Below are 27,412 nucleotides of genomic sequence, written 5' to 3' on the forward strand. Positions count from 1 at the left end.
CATAGAAATGCTGTCTGTCACTAAAGACTAAACTTTTGGAGCTGACCCTTACACGAGACCTGAACCATCGGCATTAGCTACCGGGCGAGGAACTGCAATAAATAGGGCCAGGATAATTATTTTCAAGCAAGCAATAAAATACGTGAGAATCGTTGCACGGTCAAGACACATGTGCAAAAATGTTCAGAGCCAAGTGAGTCTCAAGGGTAATCCTTGGGGTAATCCTTGACTTTTGACACAAGGCCATATGGCCTTTAACTGAAAAACGTCCATCCATTAAATGTATGGGGAACAGAGGAATATTGGTTCGGGCTATGAACACAGTGTCCCAAGTTCGACTTTCAGCCAGCCAGGTAATTGTCATAGTTTTAAATGCCTTGCCCAATCTTGATAAATCGGACTTATATAAGCCACCAATAAAAAAAGATGCCTACCTAAAACCTGACTCCCATCACCATCCATCTCAGAAGAATTCCCTCATCAATACTCTACACCATAGAGCTCGATGTATTTCCGACCATCACCACCTAGCCAGTGAACTGGAGCACATACACCAAGCCCTCAAGATGAATGGCTATTAAGACTACACAATCCGTAGAGCTATCAATCCAACCGTTGAGAAAGAACCATCTGACGACCCAATAAAAACCATCACCTTGCCATACATAGCAGGGGTCACCAAAAATATTTCCAAAATCATGAGCAAAAACAAGATCCAGGTTCGACACAGTACATAAAATTCGTGATCTGATCCCATCTGTGAAGGATGTGATCCCTGACATGCAATACCCCGGCGTCTAGAAACTAAGCTGTCTGTGGCAGCAGTTACATTGGGGAAACTAAGCGACATGTCTCGGAGCGTGTTCGTGAACATAAGGCAGATCTGAAACACGGTAGGACCAATACCTCAGTCGTGGCTGATCATTGTTTCAACACTATGGGCACACACGAAATAGATTTTTCCAAGACGAAGGTACTCTGCAAGCCCACTGGCTATCAACAAAGATTAATTCATGAAGCCATCCAGATATATAAACACAGACACAATTTCAACCGTGAAGATGGATACAAACTGAGCAATCATTGGAAGGACGTTATCAACCAGTTTTAGTCATAACTGGCTGTGATGTTTCCATCCTAACTGCCGATGTTAGCAGTTATTTCCGACTCTCTGAGTTACATACCCGCTAAATGTCTCACTAACACAGCCACCGTTGCTCCTTGTCCTCGAGTTGGCGGTGTCCCTCGTTTTTTAACGAGCTGGATGTCTCACGAGCACAGCCACCGTTGCGATGGTTCGTCTCCATTGACATGCTAATCTCTCACAGTACAATGGCCACCTCCACAGCTGCGTCGTCGTCGTAGAGGTACATCACATTGACATGCAAATTCCACCTCTAGCCCCACCCACTTACCCTTTGGCTGAGCCCATCTCAAGCCAATGTAACTTCGTGTTTCAGCAGCTCTCCCGTTGTATTTTCTCCTATCTCGGCAGCTCTCTCGCTATATTTTTTCGCCTGATGACGATTGCTTGTCTGGCGATCGAAACGTCGTGATAATTTTATATTTTTTTCTATCTATGTGGCTTTACCGAAAGACCCAAATAATATGTATATAAGAAATGACTTTATTAATTATATTTAGTGACTTGCTTACCATGTTTCTCTTTTTCATCTTTTTCCTACTTCTATAATTTTTGTGTATTGTTTGCTGCTGCTGTAACTTGCCAACCCGCCCATACTAGACGTCTGTGAGAAAGCTTCATAGCTCATCGGATACCTCCTGTCTAATATCAAGATTCTTGATTTTGAAAACGTTATCACGATGCGCATTTGACAACAGCGCGAGAGACAGCATAAGTGGCGTGGGTGGCGTGGGGGGGGGCAGTGGGGGAGGGGGGGTGAACGCGTACGCGCGCAAAACGCTTGAGCGACGTCTCGAAGCCCCGGCTGAAATGCCAGTCGGCGATCGGCTGAAAGATGCCCTTCACGGTGTCCTCGGAGAACGCATCGATGGCGAGCACGTTGAAGTGGCGGAGCAGGCGCGGTGTGACCTCGTGGCGGCCGCCACCCACGGGGGCCATGGCAGCCACCACCGCCGTGTCCTGCAGATGCACCTCTCCACCTGTTTGCCTGCCGCGCGATGGAGCAGCGGGTGGGGGGATGAAAAGCGCTGTTGAAATGTGACAAAGCGACATGTGCCACTTTTTTGAGATGCACGGACAGGCCATTTGCAGGAGCAAACATTTCTCTTCCACGTGTTTTTTTTTTTGCTTCGTTCATTTGGGAGTGGTTTATTCAGCGAGTACTGTGTGACAATGTAATGCACCATTTCTTTGGGCTAACCGCCAAACAAAAACGGTCACCGCATCGCGCGCTTTCAGATGCAATTCTGTGGCCATTTGGCACAGTTTTTCTTCCGATATTAGGAAGCCACTGGAGCTATGCACTTTAAAATAATCGAGACTGAAACTCATTTCTTTCTAACTGCTTTTTGCGTTTAGTTTGTTGTTCTCCCCGCAACTCCAATCAGCACGGTTGACCTCGTGTGGTGCAAAAGAAGTTCAACATACATACGATGCGACACGTGACACTTTTTAAGGTCCGTGGAAGGCCAATGCAGAAGCAAAGATTGCTCTTCCGCGTGTTTGTCTTATTGTTCGTTCTTGAAGTGGCTTAGTCAGTGAGTAATGTGTGACAATGTAATGCACCGTTACATCCACCACGAGCATACTGAGCAATGCGTTGGCAACATTTGACACGAGAGCAGAGTTGTACACGCAAAGAGACAAAGGAACTTCACCTTGCAGTTTCTAGGGGTCTATCTTTCTCAGGGATAGAAATCATCCACATGAAGTGCGGCACCAAATTCAATGCGATTTTTTGAAGCATTCACCTGGGAATTTGGTTGAGGCCATCGGATTGCTACACTTCACAACCACCGCTTAATTACAGGCGGCTACCTGGATTCGAACCCAGGTTCTCAATGGTATTGGCTCCGTACTCTGACGTGTTATGGATGCACATTTAGAAACTGGAACACATTTATTGACGTATGTATTCATTTACTGTCTAGAAGAATTCTGATTTCTCTCGGACTAGTGCTGTTTTATATGCTATGGATGCAGCAATAAAGTGTTTGTGTGTATGCATGCATGTGTGTATGATGAATGTCTGAATGGATATATATATATAAATGTCTGCGCGTGTTTATGCATGTGTGCGCGTGAATGCCAATGCCTTAACATTTGTCAAGTTGTTTTCATTACAATGCTGAGTGACAGCTGGACTGACAAGGGAATGGATGGTCAGGCAGATGGGCAGTTACATCGCAAAACAAGAACAGAACACACTCCAGTGTTGCTGCCAGGGAAATCAAAACACAATTCAGTTTGCACTGCTCGTGTGTGTACACAAATATATCTAAATGTTGGCTAGTCAGTCGGATAGTGAGGCATCCTGTTGCATTAATACATCACTTTGTATTTTCCATGTCGGTCATGTTTGATTAAATGCCTTTAACAGGTCATAAAAAAAAAAACAACAACCGCTGTACAACATTTATAAATTGTAAGGACAAGCTTGAGTTTTCTCCAGCAACATTCATATTCATTAAAAAAATATACGAACTAAAATGCTTACATTTCTAGCACAAGCACAGCAGGCCACATGTTCGAAAGCTGTTGGTAAACTGGTGACAGCATTGTTATCTGCAGCCGTGCTTTCGAACCTCAGTTTAACACAAAGACTCACACCTACCATTGTACGTCACTACCCCAACACAAACACACCCACGTATGTACACCACATGAACATATCCACGTCGATAATTAACTTGAAGACATACTAAAAGTATCAACCAATTTGTCAATCAATTGCTTCTTCAAAATGCAAATATATATATATTCGGGCTAATGCAGACAAAATATATCTGTGCAAGGGAATGGGTGCATGCATCAGTGCCGAGCCATTACAAGCAAAATAATGGCAATTACCGTAGAATAACACGTACTTAAGAGCAGAGGTGGCAGTACTATATCAAACCTGACGAGCGCGCGTGGGTGCGCCACTTGGTGAACTCCGGCGCAAATGTGCACGATTGCTATGCAGACAACGCACCCGCAGGTCTCCAAGGACGTCAAAGTCAAGACGACAGTCTCCCGCGTGCAACAGCAACAAAATATTTCAGCATGCGGAGCTTTCAGCAACTCGCACGATCGACGGCGGCCTGGGACGGAGCTGTCTGCCACTCTAAACTAAAGTAAACTATTTTTTATTTTTACCAGGTAAGGTCCACTGAGCTTCAGAAGCGACCTGGCCACAAATGATAGCCCAACGAAGTGGCTTATCGCGTGGAAAATTATATCCGCCTAATACTCTAAACACACGTTGGTTCTAAATGTGGAGGCAAAGATCGGAAGATCCCGGAGAAAAATCCACGCGACCAATGGGTGAGACACGTGCAAACTCCAAATATACAACAGGCGTCAGGATCGGTATCAAACACACGACCTGTATACCAAGCGAGGAAAATAACATGTCACCACCATGGGGCCCGTACTCACCTGTCGAACCAGTAGCCGTGGTCAATCCACTGCCTCAGCAGCTCGATGGGCGGCTGCGCTCCATACTGGCCCTTCGCAGGCATGTTCAGGTCGTCCACAAACACGATCATCCTCTTGCCCAGCAGGGGACCGTAGATGTCTTTCTTGCGTCTTGGAACCGGCAAAGGGGAAGTGACGAATGTCAAACATTTTCCAGGAACGCAAGTGCCGCGTTCGGCGAGGTTTGACTGCATACGAAAATTTAAGTATTCCCTGCGGGAGCTGGACTATTTTTTCAAGTAAGATGCGGGTATGTCAGCACATTTAGCCGCCATAAATATCCTTCAGGAATATAGATAAATTGATCAATCTTGGAAGCCGGGTAGCTCAGGTTGCTAATGTGTGCATCAGAGCACCGAGCCTACAATGATGGGATATTGAATTGAATTCGGGCAGCCACCTGTGTTTAGTGAGTTGAAGGTTTTGGCCTCAAATTCAGGATATCTGTACAATCAAAGGAGTAAATGGAGCGGCAACCCTGTACTTTGGCAGAGCAGAGTCATTGGTGGAAATTCCACTTCTCTATGACCGGGGACAATTGCCTTCCGCAAAAGTGGCCATCGTTTTATGAATTCCAGAGGGATGATAGCCTGATTTCACCATGACCAAGATTGAACTGAATCCTCGTTAAGTGCTCAAATCATATTGTCAGAATAAACTGATGATAACAACTATCTTAAAAACCCAGCACCAAACAGTGCTATGAACAAGGTCATATTTTTTTGCTAAATTATTTTACATGCTGTGTTACCTGGATTTAACATTTTAGGAATCTACTTCTAATTGTCATCTAAAAAAATATAGTGGGAGGGAAAGAGTTTAGATTTTGCTAGAACCCAACAAGCTAAGTGGAGTAAATGAAACATGGTCAGTTTTTTGTGACCTCAGTCAAACGCCCTCTCACGTTGTACCGCGTGTTGTTCAACATGATGTCCGACGTTGCTTGCCACGTGCTTCTTTAACTTCGTGACTGAAGAAGGTCTCAACATGTTGAGTACACACGTCAGACATCGTGCCGAAACACGCGGTACAATCCAGCAACGTGTCCACGAGAGATAAACATCACAGGCGTGAAAACCTACGCGTTAGTATAACACGCAGAATAATCCTTCATTGGACTGAAAATTACTCTGTTGCTTCAATTCTCCGCCTGTCAGTCAGGGACGGTACTTAAGTTAATTGCCGTCGCTGACCGAATTTCTTATCGTGTAGACGAACAGGCGGCTATGGTGGCGGCGGCGCGTGTGTGCGTGCGTGCGCACCTCTCCAGCTTAGCGAGGATGCTGTCCTGAGTGTGCACGGCGCTCGTGTGCGCCGAGAACGCCAGCTCGCAGGCCACGTGGCTCTCGCTGGGGAGGGCTCGCAGGAAGGCCCGCGTGCCCCACGTCTTGCCCGTGCCGGGCGGCCCCACCAGCAGCAGCGGCCGGCCGCGGCGTGGGACCGTCTCGAGGAAGAAGCCCAATCGCGCCGTCTCAGCCGTGCCGACCAGCACCTCGCTTGGCTGCGAGCAACGCGGGAACATGGGTCGGTCAGCCACTTTTTCCGCCACTCAGATGATCAATCAATGGAAACCTATGAAACTATGAGCCATGTTAATTTTAACCATGCAACGCCCGCCGAGCTATGCAGCTCTTTTTAATCAGCGACCTGGCCGCAAATGATAGCTCAACGAAGTGGCCTATCACTCGGAAATTTATAGCAGCCAAGTACTCAAAACGCATTTTTATGCTATATGTGGAGGGAAAAACCGGAGGACCAGGAGAAAAATCCATGTGACCACGGGGAGAGAGCCAGGCGTCAGGGTCGGGATCAAACTCACGACCTCCTGCATACCAGGCAAGGTCGTTAACATCTCACGACTGCGGCACCCATTATTTCTTCAAAGGTGGCTTTCTCAAACCAAAGTTCCTCTATGTACATACGTATATTATTCTCCTCCAATAGAACTAAAAAAAATGCCATAATAATAATTAGGTTAACCTAAAACAATGCATTTCTTGACACTATTTTCATATTTATCTGTAAATACCAGGCTGAAGAGGTGCGTTTGAAGTTTTTTTTTTTTTAAGCTTTGCATGGACAGGCAGTCCCTTATCTGACGGAGCAGGGAATTCCACGGGCTCGGGGCTGTATACGCAAGAGATTGGGCACCAGGTGTTTCCAATCACACACTGGGGATGTATAGGGATGCCCCGTCGGTGGATCAGAGCAGTCCAGGGAGGGGCAGTAGTATGGAGAAAGGATATCCTTCAGGTAGCGGGGTCCCTGGTCCGTTGTAGGGCCGTAAGACGTTACCGGTCAATAGCGTGGCAGCCGCATTGTACACCAGCTGCATGTGACGCACATTGACATCCGGTGGTTCTAGGTATAGGGTGTTGGAGCAGTTATGATCACACCATCATGACGGGTGTCCCTTGGCGTGGCATTTCTTAGGAGGGTCGGTGAATTCATTGAGTGGGGTTGTAGATTGTCGTCAGGGGTAGGTACGGTAGGAGGAGAGGTCCATCAAATTATAGGGACAAAAGTTTGTTTTTATATACTTCACCCAAGAGAGCGGCGATTTTATATTTGTTCACGCTCAAATCGCCAGTGGGAATGAGCACCCACGGACACTTTTTTGAACGAGAGGCCGCATTTTTTGCACTTGGCTATTTTTTTATGAACCCATTGGGAATTTAAGTATCGCTGGCAATTACCATCTAGAGCAAATGCAAATGATGCAGAGATTACGTCTAAGGGTGAATTTATACAGAACTTTAATAAACTAACAATGACAACAATTATTACCATAATTGCCATCAACAATGTGCCGGACAAAGTGCGCAATTGCCCTGTGGCACAATGGGACAGAGGTATTCATTATTTCTCAGTACATAGGCTGCTAGCCCTGAAACACTGTTCCCTCGACTCTGCATTCTGTTGATATAAGAACACATTTAGACGCTGGATAAACTATATGCAGCCACGTAGCAATGTGGATGGAGCCTGCGGCTCACAAATATTGATCAGGAGTTGACTCAGCTCATTATTTTTTGGCTCAATAAAATACATGCTAATGTGTAAAATAATGTGCAATTTCCAAGAATGGCTGTTATAAATACAGAACAATTATAACTTAGGTTATTCCGAGAAGCCACAACAGAAATGCACGCCACCCCACTGATTTAGCAATTGTTGGCCTTGAAACTTTTAATATCAATTATTTACCGACCTTACCAAAATGAATGTGGGATATTTACCACTGGCTCATGGCCCCCAACTGAGATGGGCACCTACCCAGCTCATTTGAGGTTAATTTACACCCCCCCCCACGGAATGATTATAAGTCAATGTAATATAATCAAGTTCACGTTTATTTGTTTCACCAGACGAGGACTCAAGAGACCACGTTCCGTCTAATTTTCAAGAGTGACCCGCTCGAGTAATTATTTTTTATGCCGTAATTAATGATTCACGCTTCAAAAGAAACTACCATTTATCATGAGAATTAAGTTTATTCAGAAGTTTGCTTCCCGAGTGAAGTTCATTGAGATATACAGCGCGTTTTAAAGGGCAAGTAGGACGTCAGAAATATAACAACGCAGATGTAACATTATTGAATTGGACCTGCCCATCCCACCACACGCCATGAGCCATTTTGAGGCAACAGATCAGACCACCTTGCCTCAGCAATTGATGTATCAATGGCTTAAATGATTTCCCCCCTGATAAAAAAGTGTAATCCTATCACTCTGGTTCTTTCAATAGTCACGTAGAATGAAAATAAATTAAATAATAATAGAATACGACGTTTCGATTGTAACACAAGCAACCATCATCAGGTAAGAAATAATGAAAAAACAAACCTAGAACCAATGAGTAATTCCTGCAGTCACGAAAGCTTCGAATCTAGTTTGTAATCCTATCGTTTTGAGATCTAACCCCATTTCCATCACAGGCAGGATATTATTTCGCTGGAGAGGATCACAACATTCGACGTAAAACAATCGCGATGTGCGGATCAAATCGCACGCCGAGTTTACGCGCGCGATTCACGCGCCGTCGCTAATTGTACCGGTGGGCAAATCTTCACGTATGATTGAGACCAGAAAAGTACCCACTCGAGAAGAAAAAAAACAACCTTTTTTTGACCCTCGTGAAAAAAAACAGTCACCATGCCCTCGATTGCCAAGACAACAAACACGCGAGGCTGACGAATACTGCGGGCAATAACTTTGCCCCAGCCATCTAATTTTGTTTGTTTAATGCTCCAACCTCACTCTCTAGCAGACTTGCGGCATAAGTGACCTTGGTCTAATTGGCTGGCCGCGTGCCAAAGATATATCAGCAACCACATTTTACCACACTGCGCTGTGATTTAAAAAAAAACAGCTTTCAGAAGCGTCATAACAAAATAACAGTCACGTAACCTGTAACTACCCTTCAAAATGACGCTGCAAAGATACACCTTCTCGGTGTGATGCCTTTTCAGATGTTAGGTCCCCAGCAGCTAACGACGTACATTGGTTGCCTGCAAAAACATGTTGTATTTAATTTTAAGATGGGGATGACATTTTGAAATTGTATTGAATTTGCAGAGATTGACGTGTACTCGGCTACAATCCTCGCATCCTATATTCCATTTCCAACCATTTGAAACATTCTAATTTTCCCAAGACCTCCCCTAGGTTGACTCAGCAACAACATGAGCACCTGACAGTGCGTGTATATGTAAGTACTGGGGATACGAAGATGGCCAGGCAGGGCAGAGACCACATTAACCCACAAGTCTCATTATTCCATTGCGTCGTCTGCTCTGATTCTCTTTTTCCGTGTTTTTTTATTCTGTGCCATTCTCTAGCCACATCAACAGTACTCACATCTCGAAACTATTTTTTTTTTATTACCGGGTAAGGCCCACTAAGCTACACAGCTCTTTTTTTTAGAAGCAACCTGGTCACAAATGATAGCTCAGCAAAGTGGCGTATCATGATGTGGAGATTAATAGCAGCCGAATACTCTAAACGCACGTTTCTAAATGTTGAGAGAAAAACCGAAGCAACTGGAGAAAAACCCACGCAACCAGGGGAAGAGAGAACATGCAAACTCCAACTACACAGGCATCAGGGTTGAGATCGAATCCACGACCTCCTGCATACCAGGCGAGGTAGTTAACATCTCGCCCCACCTTGTCCTTCCCTCTCGCCCGTGGTCTCCCTCTACTCCTCCTGCCCTGCACTGGATGCATCTCCATCGCCCTTCTACGATTCAGTTCAGTTTCATTTATTTGGTAGAGCCCTGTGAGCCATTCGGCTCTTGAATCGGGTGCAACCGCAACAAACTAAATTCCAGTGGGATGCAAGTCAAACAATAACAACCATGAGACAATTTAGATTAAAGTTATCAGTTTAACTCTGTACAACAACAAACAAATATGGCTAATACAAAACGTTTTCGAAATCACCAAAATAAAGCTATAAAAACAACGTAACAGTGATCATAGGAACTGTGATTCAGATTGAACAATAAACGATATACATAACATGTACGACCAAACTTTGCAAATATAGCTGGCAGCATGAGTCACTCCATAACAGTAGGAGTATAAAAACATTTTTCAATGCACCTTTAAAAATCGCATGTCTCTCCACAACACACGCCCACACCATCCTGTTCACCTTCTCGAAAATATTAAGAGGTGCTGGCATACAGCACCACCTGTCTGTATAAGTTACTGGTAATGGAATTACACTTTTGGTGGCAGCTTGATTCATACATCAATGGTTCCCACCGTTCACATTCTAACATCTATAGGTCAGATGAGCTGCTCTCTCGATATTCCCAACCATCATTAGCACCATTACAACATTAAGATTCATAGGCTGTGGGAATGCCTTATCCCTTCAGCTAAAAATCAATTCTAATGGGTCATTCAATGTCAATGTGCATATATTCATGGAATTAATTTCTGCCTTACTTGTTCCTGTAATTAAGTAGTTAAACCCACATTTGTAATGTGTGAACGCATTTTATAAAGGCACAATTATTAAATGATAAAAGTTGACACAATGTTTGCAGATTTCTTGCCCGACTTTCTGAAATGCCATGGAAAGCCCAGCAATTCCCCACCCCAAAAATGGCCAAGTGCACCTGCCCAGACGTTTCTAGAAGCATCAGTATCGAGTGTGAATAACTGAAGAATACAACCGCGACGGCGTGACGCAATGGAGATGATAATAATAATAAAGAAATTATGCAACGCATCCGACATTATTCATTGATAGACACGCCAGATGCTCGCTCTGCAAGTGGCGGTTTTCCGAGTGCAGCAAGACATCGTGCATTAGGGCGTCTCTAAAGGAGGGGGGATGGAGGGTTGTGAATGTGTATGTTGAACTTCTTTCGCACTGTACGTAGCCATCCGTGGTAATCGGAGGTGCAGGGGTAGGACACCAAACTACAGATAAAAAGCAGATGTGTGGGCGGTATGATGGGGGGCAGTTTTGTGGACTGCTTTAGAACTACTGGACATCTGTGCAAAAGAGCTTCCTCTAGTCTACAGTGAGGGAAAAAAGTATTTGATCCCCTGCTGATTTTGTACGTTTGCCCACTGACAAAGAAATGATCAGTCTATAATTTTAATGGTAGGTTTATTTGAACAGTGAGAGACAGAATAACAACAACAAAATCCAGAAAAACGCGTGTCACAAATGATAAAAATTGATGTGCTTTTTAATGAGGGAAATAAGTATTTGACCCCTTCTCAATCAGAAAGATTTCTGGCTCCCAGGTGTCTTTTATACAGGTAACGAGCTGAGATTAGGAGCACACTCTTAAAGGGAGTGCTCCTAATCTCAGCTTGTTACCTGTATAAAAGACACCTGTCCACAGAAGCAATCAATCAATCAGATTCCAAACTCTCCACGATGGCCAAGACCAAAGAGCTCTCCAAGGATGTGAGGGACAAGATTGTAGACCTACACAAGGCTGGAATGGGCTAAAAGACCATTTCCAAGCAGCTTGGTGAGAAGGTGACAACAGTTTGTGCGATTATTCGCAAATGGAAGAAACACAAAAGAACTGTCAATCTCCCTCGGCCTGGGGCTCCATGCAATATCTCACCTCGTGGAGTTGCAATGATCATGAGAACGGTGAGGAATCAGCCCAGAACTACACGGGAGGATCTTGTCAATGATCTCAAGGTAGCTGGGACCATAGTCACCAAGAAAACAATTGGTAACACACTACGCCGTGCAGGACTGAAATCTTGCAGCGCCCGCAAGGTCCCCCTGCTCAAGAAAGCACATATACAGTACGTACATTATCGACACATGGACGTCGCGTGTGATTGGACGCACCGACCAGTTAGACCCAGGCCATTGTTTCATTCGTGTCGCGAGCCAAGGGCAATCAAGAAGCCTTCCAATGCAGCACAAGCACGCGCCAAAGTGAAGACATCACTTTTAGACATACGTATGGTCATTATTTTGCCGGTGGTAACTTTCATATTATGAATTTGGGTCATGGCAGCACGAAAAGGATTCCTCTTACATATGACATAACAGGTTCTTAATCTTTCGATTTAAAGCTTTCGTGACTGCTGGGATTCATATTCTTGGTTCTTTCGGTAAAGTCACGTAGAAGGGAAACAATAAAATACTAAAAATATAACACAATAAAATTATCACGACGTTTCGACTGCAACACAAGCAATCATCATCAGGTGTGAAAATCACAGCAAGAAAATTTTAAAAAAGTGGCGTTTTTTTTTTAGACTGACGCCATCCAGACTGCCACTCTGCGCCCAAGCTTATGGAAGAGGTACGTGGATGACACTTTGTCATATGGCCACATGGCCGGCCTCCTCTAGACCAATTCCTCGACCACATCAATTCCATACACCCAGCCATCAGATTTACCATGGAAGTCGAAAAAGATGGCAAGCTACCTTTCTTTGATGTACTAATAAAAAAGAGACCTGATGGTTCAATGAGCCACTCTGTCTACAGGAAAGCTACCCATACGGATGCTTACCTGAAACCAGATTCCAACCACCATCCATCCCAGAAGAATTCCCTAATCAAGACTCTGTACCATAGAGCCCAATGCATATCCGACCAGGAACACATAGCCGTGAACTCAAGCACGTACACCAAGCTCTTAAGGCTAATGGTTACTCCGACTACACAATCCGCAAAGCTATCACTCCAACCATGAAGAAGGACCCTCTTGAGGAGCTATTCAAAACCATCACTTTACCCTACATTGTGGGGATCACAAAAAAGATCTTCAAAATCTTGAATAAACACAAGATCCAGGTCCGATTCAACACATCACATAAAATCCGTGATCTGGTTCCGTCTGTAAAAGATGTGATTCCGGACATACAGTACCCTGGCGTCTACAAACTAAGTTGCCTCTGTGGTAGTAGTTACATTGGAGAAACTAAACGACATGTCTCGGACCGCATTTGTGAACACAAAGCAGACCTAAAACACGGTAGGATCAACACCTCGGCCATGGCAGATCACTGTTATAATTCAGTAGGCTCACATGACATTGACTTCTCCAAGACAGAGGTTTTCTGCAAGCCATCTGGCTACCATGAGAGATTCGTTCATGAGGCTATCCACATATACAAGCACAGAGACAATTTCAACCGAGAAGATGGATTCTGGCTTAGCATTCATTGGAATGATTTTAAAAAGCATTTCTGGTCTTAATTGATTGTTCACGCTTACGGTGGCTTTCAGACCGCATCCATTATTTTCGTCTTCCCCCTACTCTTTTCCGAACATAGATGGACTCGTCCATCTGAATAACTGCCAAATCGCTCTCCGTGGTGCTAACGCTAAAAAAAAACGCCACTTTTTTCAAATTTTCTTGCTGTGGTTTTCACACCTGATGATGATTGCTTGTGTTGCAGTCGAAACGTCATGATAATTTTATTGTTTTATATTTTTATTATTTTATTGTTTCCCTTCTACGTGACTTTACCGAAAGAACCAAGAATAGGTTCTTTATCATCTATTTTTCAGCAGACAGCACATTGTAGTAATCCCCCAGTGGTCTGAGTCGACAGGCGGATTGGAGTCCATTGTTGAGGGGAATTAATCAAAAGCCTTAAAGGCAGTTTTTTGGCTAGACAGCCGAACAATAATGTTTCCAGCCATGCCAAATATAATATACATTCCAACTCAAATCACACCTCTTATATTAACCTAACACGTCAGTTTAAAGAAAGTAATAATAATAATACCACCATATATAATGTGCCAAGAGAGAAAAGCAATCATATACAGTACGTATGTAGGTTGAGCTTCTTTTGCACCGTATGTAGCCAACCGTGCTAATCGGAGGTGCGGGAGGAGGACGACAAACGGAACACAAAAATCAGTTCTAAAGAAATGACCGTGCAGAAAGGGAACCGGGCTTGGGCAGGACCAATCACAAGAAGGGATGAGAGCCGATGGACGAGACCGATGATGGAGTGCCATCCAGAAGAGGGAATGTGGCCCGAGAGGACGGCCACCATAGAGGTGGATCGACGAGAACTGCTCACGTGCAGGAGCGAGATGGATTGTAGCGCCATAGGCCCGCGTGGTGTGGTGGTGACGTGGGGAGGTCTTTATCCAGCAGCGGATAAAATAGTGGATGTTATTTGTGATTTGCTTACCTTTCCTATACTTTGCACTCCCGTCGTGTTTTTGTATTGTTTGTTATTATAACTTTGTGACCTGCCCCAACTGGACATCTGTGAAAAAGAGCTTCATAGCTCATCGGATTCCCCCAGCATGAATAAAGATTATGTATGCTAAAGACGACGAGTCATAAGATAAAATGAGGTTCTTTAAAACACCTAACAGATGGAATGGTACGTTAATTCTAAACCTCAAGTAATGAGTAATCCAGGATTGATAATTCCATTCCAACATCGTACAAATGTCAGAAGTTCATCCAAAGTTTGTCCATGCTGTGCTGTTGCCGATGAGTATTGATCACATCTCTGTCAAAGGTCAACTTCGCCCAGTATCCCCTCCTGGTTAAAATTAAATGATTGGTAATGAAACAGTATTGAGAGACTGACTCTGCGAGAGGAATCTGGAACTTTGACCACTCAATGTAATATTGATGTGTGCATAGCTCTCTACCCTATTGCTCTTTTATCAAGGTAATTTATATTTTCCTAGAATTGTAGATTGTTTCATATCAAGATGCTATATATAGTCATATTTTGTACAATAAATCTAATATGTATAGTATGTGTGTATTGGGATGTACGGTTTTTATCTGATGAGACCTAATAACATTGGCTCAGGTTAGACCTGAATCCACTTTTAAGGTGATCAGATCAATAAGACATTTCTGGGATTTAATTGCTCGGTGGGAAAACCAATCTCAATCCGCCAACCGTGATTCGATGAAATTATTAGATAACACTAGATGCCATACTCTATAATTTATACAACGACCAAACAGTAGGGCAGTTCCTCTCCATTCTTATGCGATTTTAAGGGTGGAGCAGGGGCAAAGTGGTTAGCAGCACTGCGCCATGGTGCCGGTGACCTGAGTCTGATTCGTGAATCGTGAGTGATACCTGCAGCGATCCTGGGGCACCCCCCCCCCCCCGCCTTCACCAACCTGTACGAAGCAGCGTGGTGAAGTATGGTCAAGCAACCCCCACAACCTCCGATGAGCACGGTTGGCTACGTACGGTGGGAAAGAAGTTCAACATGCTTACGACCAACACATCCAGAAGGGGAAGAAAAAACGGACTTTGGATCATGAAATATAAACCTTAGTTTCATGGGAAACAAATTGCTTGGCGATGCTGATGCACATCAGCAGTGGTGAAACAAGCACAATTAACAACAACAAACTCAAAACACTCAATGAAAAACAGTGTCTTAAATAATACAATAACAATCGGTGACGATTCGGGCAACAGGCCTTCTCTATTTGCTACGTTAATGAGTGTGTTGAGTTTTTTTTTAAGTTAGTTTGATCATCTGATTCAATATATTTCTAAATCGCAAAATTGCATCAGATTTGACCAAGAACAAGCGTGGGAGTTTAGCGCGTGAACGCAGTACAGTAAGCGTGTCTAACATTGCTACATATTTCACCGAATGAAAAATCTCAGCGAAAAAAACCGTCCAAGGCCACGCACAACAAGTTGGTGGCGATGCTTCGCACTCCTCACCGCCGGGGTCGTGGCACAAAGTGATATGACACGTTGGTAAAGTCGACAATGAATGATTAAAGCCCTTTCACCACAAACCATTGTTGTGCCTAAATAATTCACATTGTTCATTTGCAGCAGGCACTTCCATACGAAGCAAAACGCTGCATATTTCAGGAAGCCTTTTGTAGAATACGCTGTGTTACTGAAAGGATTTGGAGCCTGATTCATGCGTTGGCGAAGATCCACGTTTCCACTGATTCCCTTTCAATATCTGCCCCTCGGTGTGCCCATGAATTGTGCGCTGCTTCGTCTGCTGCGCGGACTCAAACGGTTCCAAAACTAAATACATCGTGGCAGCATCAGGCCTGTGGCGGCTTGGGGGAGCTGGATCCAGATGGCTCCAAGGTTTACAGCCACAGTACAACGCTCGCTGCTGCTGCTATCAGGCGTTTGAACGAATCACTCCCTGGTGATCTGTTGCATTGTGATCATTTGTGTTTGCACTTCGATTGAAGAATCAGTTCGTTTTTGGAGCAGCTTTTTTGCGTCTCGTTCGAAGTCTCACCTGTACAGATTTTTTTTCAACCGATTTTATTATGAAGAATAATTATTTTACAACCATTTGTCAGTCCACTGCTGGATGAAGGCCTCCCAATAAGCGTATCAGTCATGGGGGATGTTTGACCATACTTCACCACTTCAAGGCATGCAAGTGAAAGGAGAGTGCAAGACTGGTTCAGGTATCACTCGTCACTGATGCTAACCGCAGCCAGGAACCAAACTCAAAGTGCTGTGTGCTAACAACCACTACGCCACTGCTCTACCCTTCGTTTGCATAAATCACAAATAATTGAATATCACATTCACATACATCATTCGCAATATGAATCACGAGCATAACGATTCATATTAATCGATGGAGCAATGCATCCATTCTCTTTGGTTCTTTCAGTAAAGTCACGTAGGTAGAAAATAATAGAGCACGACGTTTCGATCCAACACAAGCGACCGTCATCAGGTGAGACAATCACAGCAGGAGTGACGCCTGGTTCAGCAGTTTCCCTGCTGTGATTGTCTCACCTGATGATGGTCGCTTGTGTTGCGATCGAAACGTCGTGATCTATTATTTTCTACCTACGTGACTTTACCGAAAGAACCAAAGAGTCACGAAAGCTTCAAATCCAGATTGAGTAATGCATCATCGCAGGGCTATTGGTTACTAGCTGCACCTGATATTCCCATGCACATGAATGGGTGCTCGAAGCCAGACACAAGTCTAACCAGGCTTCACATCACTGCATAGGCCCCCATTTATGTGGATGTCACGACTTTCCAAACTGTGGGCAGTTTGATGAACGTAAAATAAAATAAATAAAAATACACATTGGGAACTATGAGTGCTCGGGGACAATGTTTTCCTGAAAGTATAATTACAATTCTTGACATTTTTGAAAGTCATCTATAATTGTTATCCATAACCACAGAGTTGAGTAGTGTAAACTAAAACTTAATGACACCAGTACTGCTAAATGAACGGGGGGGTCCTTAAAATGAGGTCTCTCTTTGAGATGGTCGAGTGGCTCGGAGAGTGGAAAGCTCAGGGCAGCGCACTAAGCCAGCTCTGCCTGGATCTAGGGTTCAAATCCGTAGGGGCCATCTATTGAATAGGTACGCAAAAATCTGTCAAAATTGGATCCCTCCCCCCTCCCTGTACGCACACTTAATTTTTACCCCCCCCCCCCCCACCTGCATACGTACGCCTGACACACCCCCCCCCCCCACCACCAAATCCTATAGAACGGCCGATATTTAATCCACGCAGAAACTATCAAGGATTAATAATGTTAACGTGTTTAAGCAAACAGATAGTCCACCACCGGAATAACTCATTTGAAGGCCAATGTAGACAAATTATTATCGATGCTTAACCCCCCCCCCCCCCCCGTTTCCTATGCGTACGCACATTGTCAGAAGACCCCCCCCATACGCAAGCGAACGCATTTGGGTTAACCCCCCCCTCCATGCGTAACGTATTAAATGGATGGCCCCTAACAGTCATCCGAGGTGTGACCCACTGGCGCAAGGAACTTCAGCGACACCCACCCCGCTTCAACCCGTTACTGCTTGAAAAGACAAATGATGGAAGATTGCACTCGTTGTGTTTAACGCAACTGGCCAGCGATTCTGAATGTACTGCCAGGTGACCGTCTTGGCAATCAAAAAATAAAGGCAAAGGCGCAGGGATTTGCTATTTCTTGTGGGGGCTCATTAGAGCTCCCTCTCATGGGTACATTGGCCGACTCTTTCACACTGGGCAGAGATCTTTGAAGAAGTGTAGTCCCCACATTTTACCCCATCACACGCGACCCGCATATCGACTAACACGTCCTGCCAATAGACTTGTTTCTGAATCATCGGATTTAAAATAGAGATTTTTTTATTACCCTCAAAAAATAAAAAACTCAGTAAATTAAATGTGTTGCGATGTCCCAGCTACGAGGACCCTAAATGAAAAGATAGATCGCTTGCAACCCTCCTTGACAACGGTGAGAAAGAATATCACTCTGGCAACAACAATGATGTTTTGTTTTTCTGATAGAGTGCCCTATCTGCTAGGGCATCTCCGAGTGCCTTGCATCGCAAACTCATCTCAACACATCTGATAGAGTGCCCGATCTGCTAGGGCATCTCCAAGTGCCTTGCATCGCAAACTCATCTCAACACATTTGAAAGGCAACCCCCAGCGGCAGCTCTCCCCCATGTGCAAAACGTGACCCGGCACCTGGCCTGCAAATGGGCCGAGACTTCGAGTTGCTCCGTGTAATCGCAAAATAAAACAAAACAACTAAACTTGTTGTTTATTTTACAAGGTAAGGCCTACTGAGCTATGCTCTAAACGCAGGTTGATTCTACATGTGGAGGGGAAAAAAAACGGTGGACCCGGAGGCAAAAAAACAAGCCGAAGAGCGAGGCCAATAATTTGTTAATCAGTTTGCATTGCTGTTCTTCATTGCTTATTCATGGTTATGTGCAATGAGAGTGGTTACATAAATAAAAAATGCCTCCAGAAATATTTAATGGCATGACACGATTACAAAAAAAAAAAATTTCACTGGAAGTCCTATGAATAAAAAATAGTTTCGTGAATTATTTACAATTTTGTAACCATGTGCCTTGTTTCTTTTTTGGCAGACTATATTTTGGAAAAGTACGGTAACTACTTTCAGCAAAACAGGTTTTTTTGTGAATATTTTTCTGCAAGACGTCACTCTTTGGATGTTTTCACTTCAATCCGTGTGAATGTCGCTGAATTCCTTCTTTAAAAGAGTTAATAATATAATTAGTTTATTTTGGATTAGATCATCGTGTAGGTATAATGTAAACAAAAAATTGACGATAACCCTCCAACCACCGGACAGAGCCAACTAAGTGACATGATCATGTCGTGGGAAAACATGGCAAACTGACTTGGTTTATTGGTGGTGGGGGGTTATAGTTAAAACATTCACATCATACCCAAAAAGATACGGATTACACCACGTAACACAATTTTTGTTGCTGGGTACTGTTATTTTTTAATTGCTTACGCATAAAAAGTATAGAACATGGATATTATTCCCCACAAACGTTGCTTTTTGTGACCAGGACTTTATGTGAACGAAAGACTCAAATGCACCACGCTTTCTCATTGAAAATAGGTACATTTCAAAATATAATTGCCCCTGGTCACATAAAGAAAAATTTGTGGGGAATAATATCCATTTTCTGTACTTTTGAGGCATAAGCAATTAGGAAATAACACTTACTACCCAGTAACAAAACTCTTTTTTTGGTCACACAGTGTTATTAATCATTTACCAAAAGTTTTTGGTAAATCCTGTTTTTGTTCCCGCTAATCCTCAAGCACATTTTTGATGACGCTTTCACCAAGGCTATTCACGACAACTTTAGAATAATGCCCTATGCAATTTTGATTGGTGAAATAAAGGTGTGGACCGCCCTACTCAACAAGCTGCCACCGCGACCCTCACCAGGACAAGTGGATTGAGAAATGAACGAACGAACAATTTAATGGAGTTACATTTTCTGACGACACAGTCACTGTAAGGTCCAATAGAAATTAACTGCACAAAACGTTTGGCGAATTTAACAAATGTGGCCGCAAAAGTTGATGCTCAAGTTAAAAATTAACAAGAGTTCACGAATTTCAAATATCTGTGCGCTGTGGATGACCAGATCCGTGAGTACCCCCTCCCTAGCCCCATGTCGACGCAGATTATCGGGGTCCTGCTGTTTACTCTTTGTTCAATAACGTGTGATCGATCGGCTTTCAATTTATCAACTGTCTTCTATTTGACTAATTTTAGACCGTTCAGTTATTTTATTTTCCTGCTTCTATTATGGGGGGGAAAAAACAATCATAATCACTACCTCCAGGCCACTTACTCAGATTAGCATCGTCCCTAAGCTTGTTTGAGCAGGGAGACTTGTTGACATTGTCTCTCTAAAACGTGGGGCATTTTACCTGTCTAAACGGTGCAATATTAGATGCCAAGGTCTCTGAATGTAACTTAGTGGTCTGGCACGAGTCAGGCTGGGCTGTTGCAGCATAAGGCTGACAATGTTCCTGTGTAAAGGACTAAGCAATTTACTCAATCAGTCCGCATCACTGGTCACTCCACAGAAGACTGGCGTCCACTGTGGCATGAGGCAAAGGTCATTGTCATCCTCAATCCCAGCAAGCCAGCACACCATGCCTATATCGCTTCTCTGTCCATCTCACTGGCTACCGGCCAATATGGTTCCTCTACACAGATCACACGCTAATGAAGCATCACTTGCCGGCTCAGATCGCACCGATGGTTATAGAAAGTCAGCTTTAGACGTCATTGAGCTGACGAAATAGCCGCGCTTACTGCACACAGAGGCTGGCTTCCAGCACGCGCTCGGGTTTGGCATGGCGCTTGGATATCTGTAGCCAGCCTCCGATGCAGTCTAGAGACACAGCTTCTTAATGAATGCATCCAAAGTATTCCAATTCCATGTTATGATGAAGCCATTGATATCAATGATGAGCAACTTCAGAGTCGGAGTATTTCTTGGGAACAAGGCCACAGCGATCTTGACTTGAAGAAAATTGCGATAGCCGCGATGTCTGCGGCGAGCAGCGATGTCTGCGGCGAGCAGCGATGTCTGTTGCGAGCAGTGATGTCTGTTGCGAGCAGCGATGTCTGCGGCGAGTAGTAACGTTGTCGTCATTGCTGCTCGCTGCAGACGTCGCGGCTGTCGCGATTTTCACCTGAAGACGGGCGCTTGTGTTGCGTTCGAAACGTCGTGATTTATTTTGTTTTATTTCCACGTACGTGACTTTACCGAAAGAACCAAAGAGTAAGGCTACGGCGCCCCAAAAACCATGATGGGCTACTGATAGGCTCCCGCAAGACTCCACGCTTGCCTCAAAATGATTCTATCTGTGACCAAGAAAATAATTCTAGATTTGAAGTTTTTGTGACTGCAAGGATCCATACTCTTTAGTTCTTTCGGTAAAGTCACGTAGGTAAAATAAAATAAAACAAGAATGAAAAGAACTAAATTAAATAACTACCTAGAAACTAGCCGTTTTCTGTCGGATTCTTTACTTCCCTTTACTAGCAAGACCACTTCAGCAGTACTTAATTCAACTAATTTGGTCTCTCTAATCAAGGACATCTCACTGTCCCCTGATGATGTCCTCGTCAGCTTTGATGTGGTCTCTTTGTTCACCAAGTTTCCAGTGCCTGACACCATAGCAATAATTGGAGATTTAGTCCAACATGGACTGAACCCTGATGTCCTTGCGCTGGTTAGGCATTGCCTCACCAACACTTACTTCACCTGGAATGGTACTTTCTACAAACAAAATGCAGGTACCCCCATGGGTTCCCCCTTGTCACCAGTGATAGCCAATGTTTTCATGGATAAATTTGAAACAAACGCCATACAGACATCCACCCTGCGTCCTTCCCTGTGGAAGAGATATGTGGATGACACTTTCGTCATTTGGCCACATGGCCTACCAGCATTGAACCAATTTCTCGACCACATTAACTCCATACACCCATCCATCAAATTCACCATGGAAGTGGAGAAGGATGGCAAGCTACCATTCTTGGATGTTCTGTTTGAAAGGAGGTCTAATGGCTCTTTGGGGCATTCTGTTTAAAGGAAGACCACCCACACAGACTCGTATCTGAAGCCTGATTCCCACCACCATCCGGCACAGAAGAATTCCCTAATCAAAACACTATACCATAGAGCCCACTGCATCTCTGATAAACACCACCTGGCCAGTGAATTGAAACACGTACGCCTGGCCCTTAAGATGAATGGATACTCGGACCGTACTATCCGCAAAGCTGTTTCTCCTACCATGGAGAAACAACCTCTTGAGACTCCGATCAAAACCATCACGTTGCCATGCATAGCAGGCGTCACGAAAAAGATTTCCAAAATTCTAAACAAATACAAGATCCAGGTCCGATTCACTACAGTACACAAAATTCGTGATCTGATCCCATCCCTAAAGGATGTCATCCCTGACTTACAGCACCCTAGTGTCTATAAACTGAGTTGCATTTGTGGTGATTGTTACATTGGGGAAACGAAACGACATGTTTCTGACCGCATTCGCGAGCACAAGTCAGATTTGAAACACGGTAGGACGAATTCTTCTGCCGTAGCTGATCATTGTTACAACGCTGTGGATTCTCATGATATTGTTTTCTCCGATACCAAAGTGCTCTGTAAGCCGTCTGGATACCACTAAAGATTTGTCCATGAAGCCCTTCAGATATACAAACATAGACATAACTTCAACCGAGAAGATGGATTCAAATTGAGCAATAATTGGAAGGATGCTATTAACCAAGTTAAACTTTAGCTGCCTTATAGTTTATATTTATATCCGCATCTCCCATCTTTTACTCCCAGCCCTCCTCACTCCCATCACTTGGAAATTTGCCGTGCAGTGCTTCGAGCCTGCAGAGTTCTCCTCACCCCCCCCCCCCCCAACGTGTCACAGCAGTAGGCCGAGCTTTTGGACCATCCGCACCGCTCTCCTCCGGCCCACGCCCCGCCCCCCACACACTCACCCTGGCTCCTCCCCCCCCTCCCCTCAGCTATATAATCCCTTGTCAAAGTCATCTCTTTGGCATACTTCAGCGATTGGTTTTTCGCTGTGGTTGCGTGGCTACTGTATTCCACTTGAAATATGCGGGTAGCAAATTGCGACTGAAACGCGTCTTTTTGTGGCACCAACTAAAAAAGATGAGCCCTACCCAAAATATCACGGAGAAACTCTGGACTGAAGTCCGACCTGTACGTATGCATGTTGAACTTCTTTCACACTGAACGTATCCAACTGTACTAATCGGTGGTGTGGGGAAGGACGACAAACTAAACATAAAAAGCAGTGCTACATAAATGTTTTTTTCCAATCTAGATGATTAAAAATGGAATAGCTGCAGTGGCTTCATAATATCCGAAGGAAGAGCATTCCAGACAGCCGAAGAAGTACATCTGAGCGATGTGGTGAGATCCAATGAGAGCGTGTGACGAAAGTTTGCGACGAAACAAAGACCAGGACAAACCACGTCCGGAAATTAATTGGCTGCCCACCACTACCTTAGCCACCACTACCTTAGCCACCACTACCTGCCCACCACTACCTTACCCCACAGCAGCGCGCTCCACTCCCACGGGGCTTGCCAGTTGTCACTCCAAACTAGACACCGACTTGAACGCCACAGTGAGGATATCCACTAACGTCAACCACTCCATCTTGGCCATCTTCACCTGTCAACCGCGCTAACCTGCGATTAGCACGGTTGGCTACGTACGGCGTGAAAGACGTTCAACATACATACAGTACATACAAACATTCCTCCTCCTAAGATCTGCAGACAGCGAAGGAGTTCGCGTGAGTGCAGCCGCGTCCAAGCCAATCCACTTCGACCCGCCCAAGGAAAATCGACAACACCTTCTGCACCACCGCCAAACTTCACGCGAGTTGTTCCCGACCACACCCACAGCTCCTTGCAAATTCGAACTTTTACGCTTGAGAGAAATGGTGATAAATTCGGTGCCACAACAATACCAATAGCAATGTTTAGTTTAATTTCGTGGCATCCATGCCAATTGCATCTCAAAATTGCTGATAAATTACATGAAAGCTGGAAAAGAGCCAAGCAGTGAGCCAGCACCAACAGTTCCCACAAGCTCTGCCGTCCTCTATTTTAATGAGTGTTTATGTAAGTGGGAGGACATTGGAGCAGCTGGAGAAAACCCACGGATGTGAGGGGACAACCCTCTATTTCCATAGCAAAGAGGCTGGTGATATTAGTCCGCATTATTGCTCTACTGCCTTCTCCTGGCGTGCCAGGATATGGTACTTCAACGCCCACGGGAACGTTTCACGCCGTTTGTGTGCTCCACCAGCAGTGAGCTGGAAAAAGGAATTGGCCAAATGTCGAACGCAAAAACCCTCCTGAAACAGATTCTGGAAACTCAGTGAAGACTTCCTCGTGTCAACGAATCTTGCGTTTGTATAGCATTCGGTCATCGTGAATAGCCTTTCATTCCCAGAATGTGTACGCCTACATGAAGAAAAGATCAATGTCAAATTAAAGTCACGCATGTTTGTTTTTTGTCTCAAGAAAATAACTGACATTGCTGGAGGCCCTTAAAACAAAATTAAAAAGCAATATGAAGACACTCATGATTATTCATTTTGTGCTTCCCCTCCCCTCCGTCTAACTCCAATACCCACGCAGCAACAAATAACGTCACTTTTGGCAAATGTGTCCCCGCTTGTTGATGACTGCGTGCTCCCTGGGGCTGCTCTCCTGCCCACAGTAACTCACACAATTACGGTGCACAAGTGAGCACAAGCCACGAGGAGGCAAGCATGAAAAAAAACAGATTAGAAATATATGCAATGAATGCAACGACAACAACAAAAAAAGCCGTGCCTCTAAATAGACAAATGCCCTACATTAAAATCCTGATTATAGACCTTCGTCAGTATAAGGCTACGACAGAAATGGCTTCCTTTAATGCTATTCATACCCCACTCGGACACAGCGGGAATAATTTACAATGGCTTTTTAACATTCCACGTGCCAGGTGCGGCTAATAGAGTTTGGTGTGAATGCACCGCGCACACACAGGGCCACTGTGTTCAATTGCCTCTGTTAGCCACGCCTGGTGTGCATACTGTGAGGAAGGCATCACACATCACTCTGCTGGCCTTCATTGCATTTAGGAGATGATCCAACGTATGGGCAAGGCTTTAATGGACAGCAAGTCATATTGTTTGCTTTCTCAGGCTACGATGTCCAGAATGGGAAATGTTTCAAATTGGTAGATTTGTAAATCCCAAAATTTTGTTCCAGTTTTCATTTATAACTATTATTCACGTGTCTTGTGGCTAGCGACTGCACTGACACGTGTTACATTCGGCAGTTTGGTGATGAACTCTTGACATATGCATGTATATACATAATATGCATACATATAAAACACAGCAAATATATGAAGGACATTGGGATATTGATCCAGCCAACATAATTCCTTCATTACTCTGCAACAGTACTTCTCGAATTCACTTTCCATTGAACCCTGTGTAAAATATTCCTGCTGGTTCAACAGCTTAGGCATTCAGTGCTGTTTGCACTAACATTGGCACAGCGCACGTGTTGTGTACCTAGACCCACACCTAGCTGCCTGTCTCACCCGTGATGATATTTACGCACTGCACCCGGGTACTCATTTAAGGCCCAATGACCTATAAGATGTAGGATGAACAACAACAGGAACATCAAAAGTGTGTTGTTTAAAAGAAAAATGGAAGGAACCAGAAAGAGAGGAAGACCTAACAGAGAATGGATTGACAGCGTAAGAGTAACGGTGCCAGAAAGATTTGGCACTACTTTAGCATATTAGCACAAGACAGAGGAAAGTGTAAACCACCGACATGTGAAGTGGACACCTATGGGCTATCTGCCCATGGATCATGATGATGATGACCGAAAGGATGCCCAGCGGCCAATTGCATAAAACACTGCAAGTGAAAATCTCCCTTAATTTACAGTTATTATTTAAATAGGAGGAATTTTGGAATGAAGTTGCTTTAATTCTGGACATTGTTTACATAACGCTGGCCAATGATATGTTGCATAGGTAGGGGTTGAACCCGCGTCACCAGGATTGTTTTGCAGTGCATGAACCACACACATGGGTGTGCAGCACTGCATGTACAAAAGCTGTCAGCTTTATCCAGAGTACCAGCTCAAAAGAACTGAATGTGGATGCCATTTTGTCGTCTCGACCACCAACGCAAAGGGTTGAGAAAACGTGGCCTGTTGATGGTTTGGATAAAGCTGAGTGTGCTGCTGAAATCAATTTGTTTCAAGCCTGAATTCATTTTAATGCTGCGATGGGTTTTCCCACCATTCACAGATTTGAATGAGCGCACGAACCACGAGACCACTGCTTCATACTACATCACTAGCAGGTGTCTCTCTCACACACACACATGCACCATACACACACCACACATGCACCACACACACACACACCACGCACGCACATGCACCACACACACACACCACACACACACCACGCATCTTCACCTGTCAACCGTGCTCACCCGCGATTAGCACGGTTGGCTACGTACGGTGTGAAAGACGTTCAACATACGTACAGTACATACAAACATTCCTCCTCCTGAGATCTGCAGACAGCGAAGGAGTTCGCGTGAGTGCAGCCGCGTCCAAGCCAATCCACTTCGACCCGCCCAAGGAAAATCGACAACACCTTCTGCACCACCGCCAAACTTCACGCGAGTTGTTCCCGACCACACCCACAGCCCCTTGCAAATTCGAACTTTTACGCTTGAGAGAAATGGTGATAAATTCGGTGCCACAACAATACCAATAGCAATGTTTAGTTTAATTTCGTGGCATCCATGCCAATTGCATCTCAAAATTGCTGATAAATTACATGAAAGCTCAACAATTCCCATAAGCTCTGCAGTCCTCTATTTTAATGAGTGTTTATGTAAGTGGGAGGATATTGGGGCAGCTGGAGAAAACCCACGGATGTGAGGGGACAACCCTCTATTTCCATAGCAAAGAGGCTGGTGATATTAGTCCGCATTTTGCTCTTCTGTCTTCTCCTGGCGTGCCAGGATATGGTCAAATGTCGAACGCAGAACCACACACACACTACGCACGCATGCACCACACACACCACACACACACACCAGACACACCACACGCACACCAGACACACATATACACATACCAGACACACCACACCACACAGACCAGACACACACTAGACACACACCACACACACACCAGACACACACCACAGACACACACATACACATACCAGACACACACACACCACACACACCAGACACACACTAGACACACACCAGACACACACCACACACACACCAGACACGCACATACGCACCACACACACCACACACGCAGAGACCGACATACTCCGCATAGTTGTATAGACTGCTGGGTTTCAAATGTTGTTAGTGTAACAAACACATCCTGGCTCCATCTCGTTGTGGTCTACCAACCCAACCT

The 27,412-nt window shown here is 44.5% G+C and overlaps 1 protein-coding gene across 4 annotated transcripts in view; it reads right to left on the reverse strand.

Annotated features, from left to right (window-relative positions):
* The window catches only part of LOC116942267 (dynein axonemal heavy chain 3-like), an 859,832-nt gene that overhangs the window by 166,127 nt on the left and 666,293 nt on the right, over positions 1-27,412 (reverse strand). For all 4 annotated transcript variants that reach the window (XM_032953964.2, XM_032953963.2, XM_032953966.2 and 1 more), the window contains 3 exons: positions 5,866-6,104; positions 4,565-4,714; positions 1,913-2,132 (listed from right to left, as the gene is read on the reverse strand). In XM_032953964.2, coding sequence (XP_032809855.2) covers positions 1,913-2,132; positions 4,565-4,714; positions 5,866-6,104 — 609 coding nt within the window. The remainder of the gene's footprint in view (positions 1-1,912; positions 2,133-4,564; positions 4,715-5,865; positions 6,105-27,412) is intronic.

The sequence above is a fragment of the Petromyzon marinus genome, chromosome 14, assembly GCF_048934315.1.
Source record: "Petromyzon marinus isolate PM22_M1 ecotype Great Lakes invasive population chromosome 14, UKy_Petmar_22M1.pri1.0, whole genome shotgun sequence".
Classification (NCBI taxonomy): domain Eukaryota; kingdom Metazoa; phylum Chordata; class Hyperoartia; order Petromyzontiformes; family Petromyzontidae; genus Petromyzon; species Petromyzon marinus.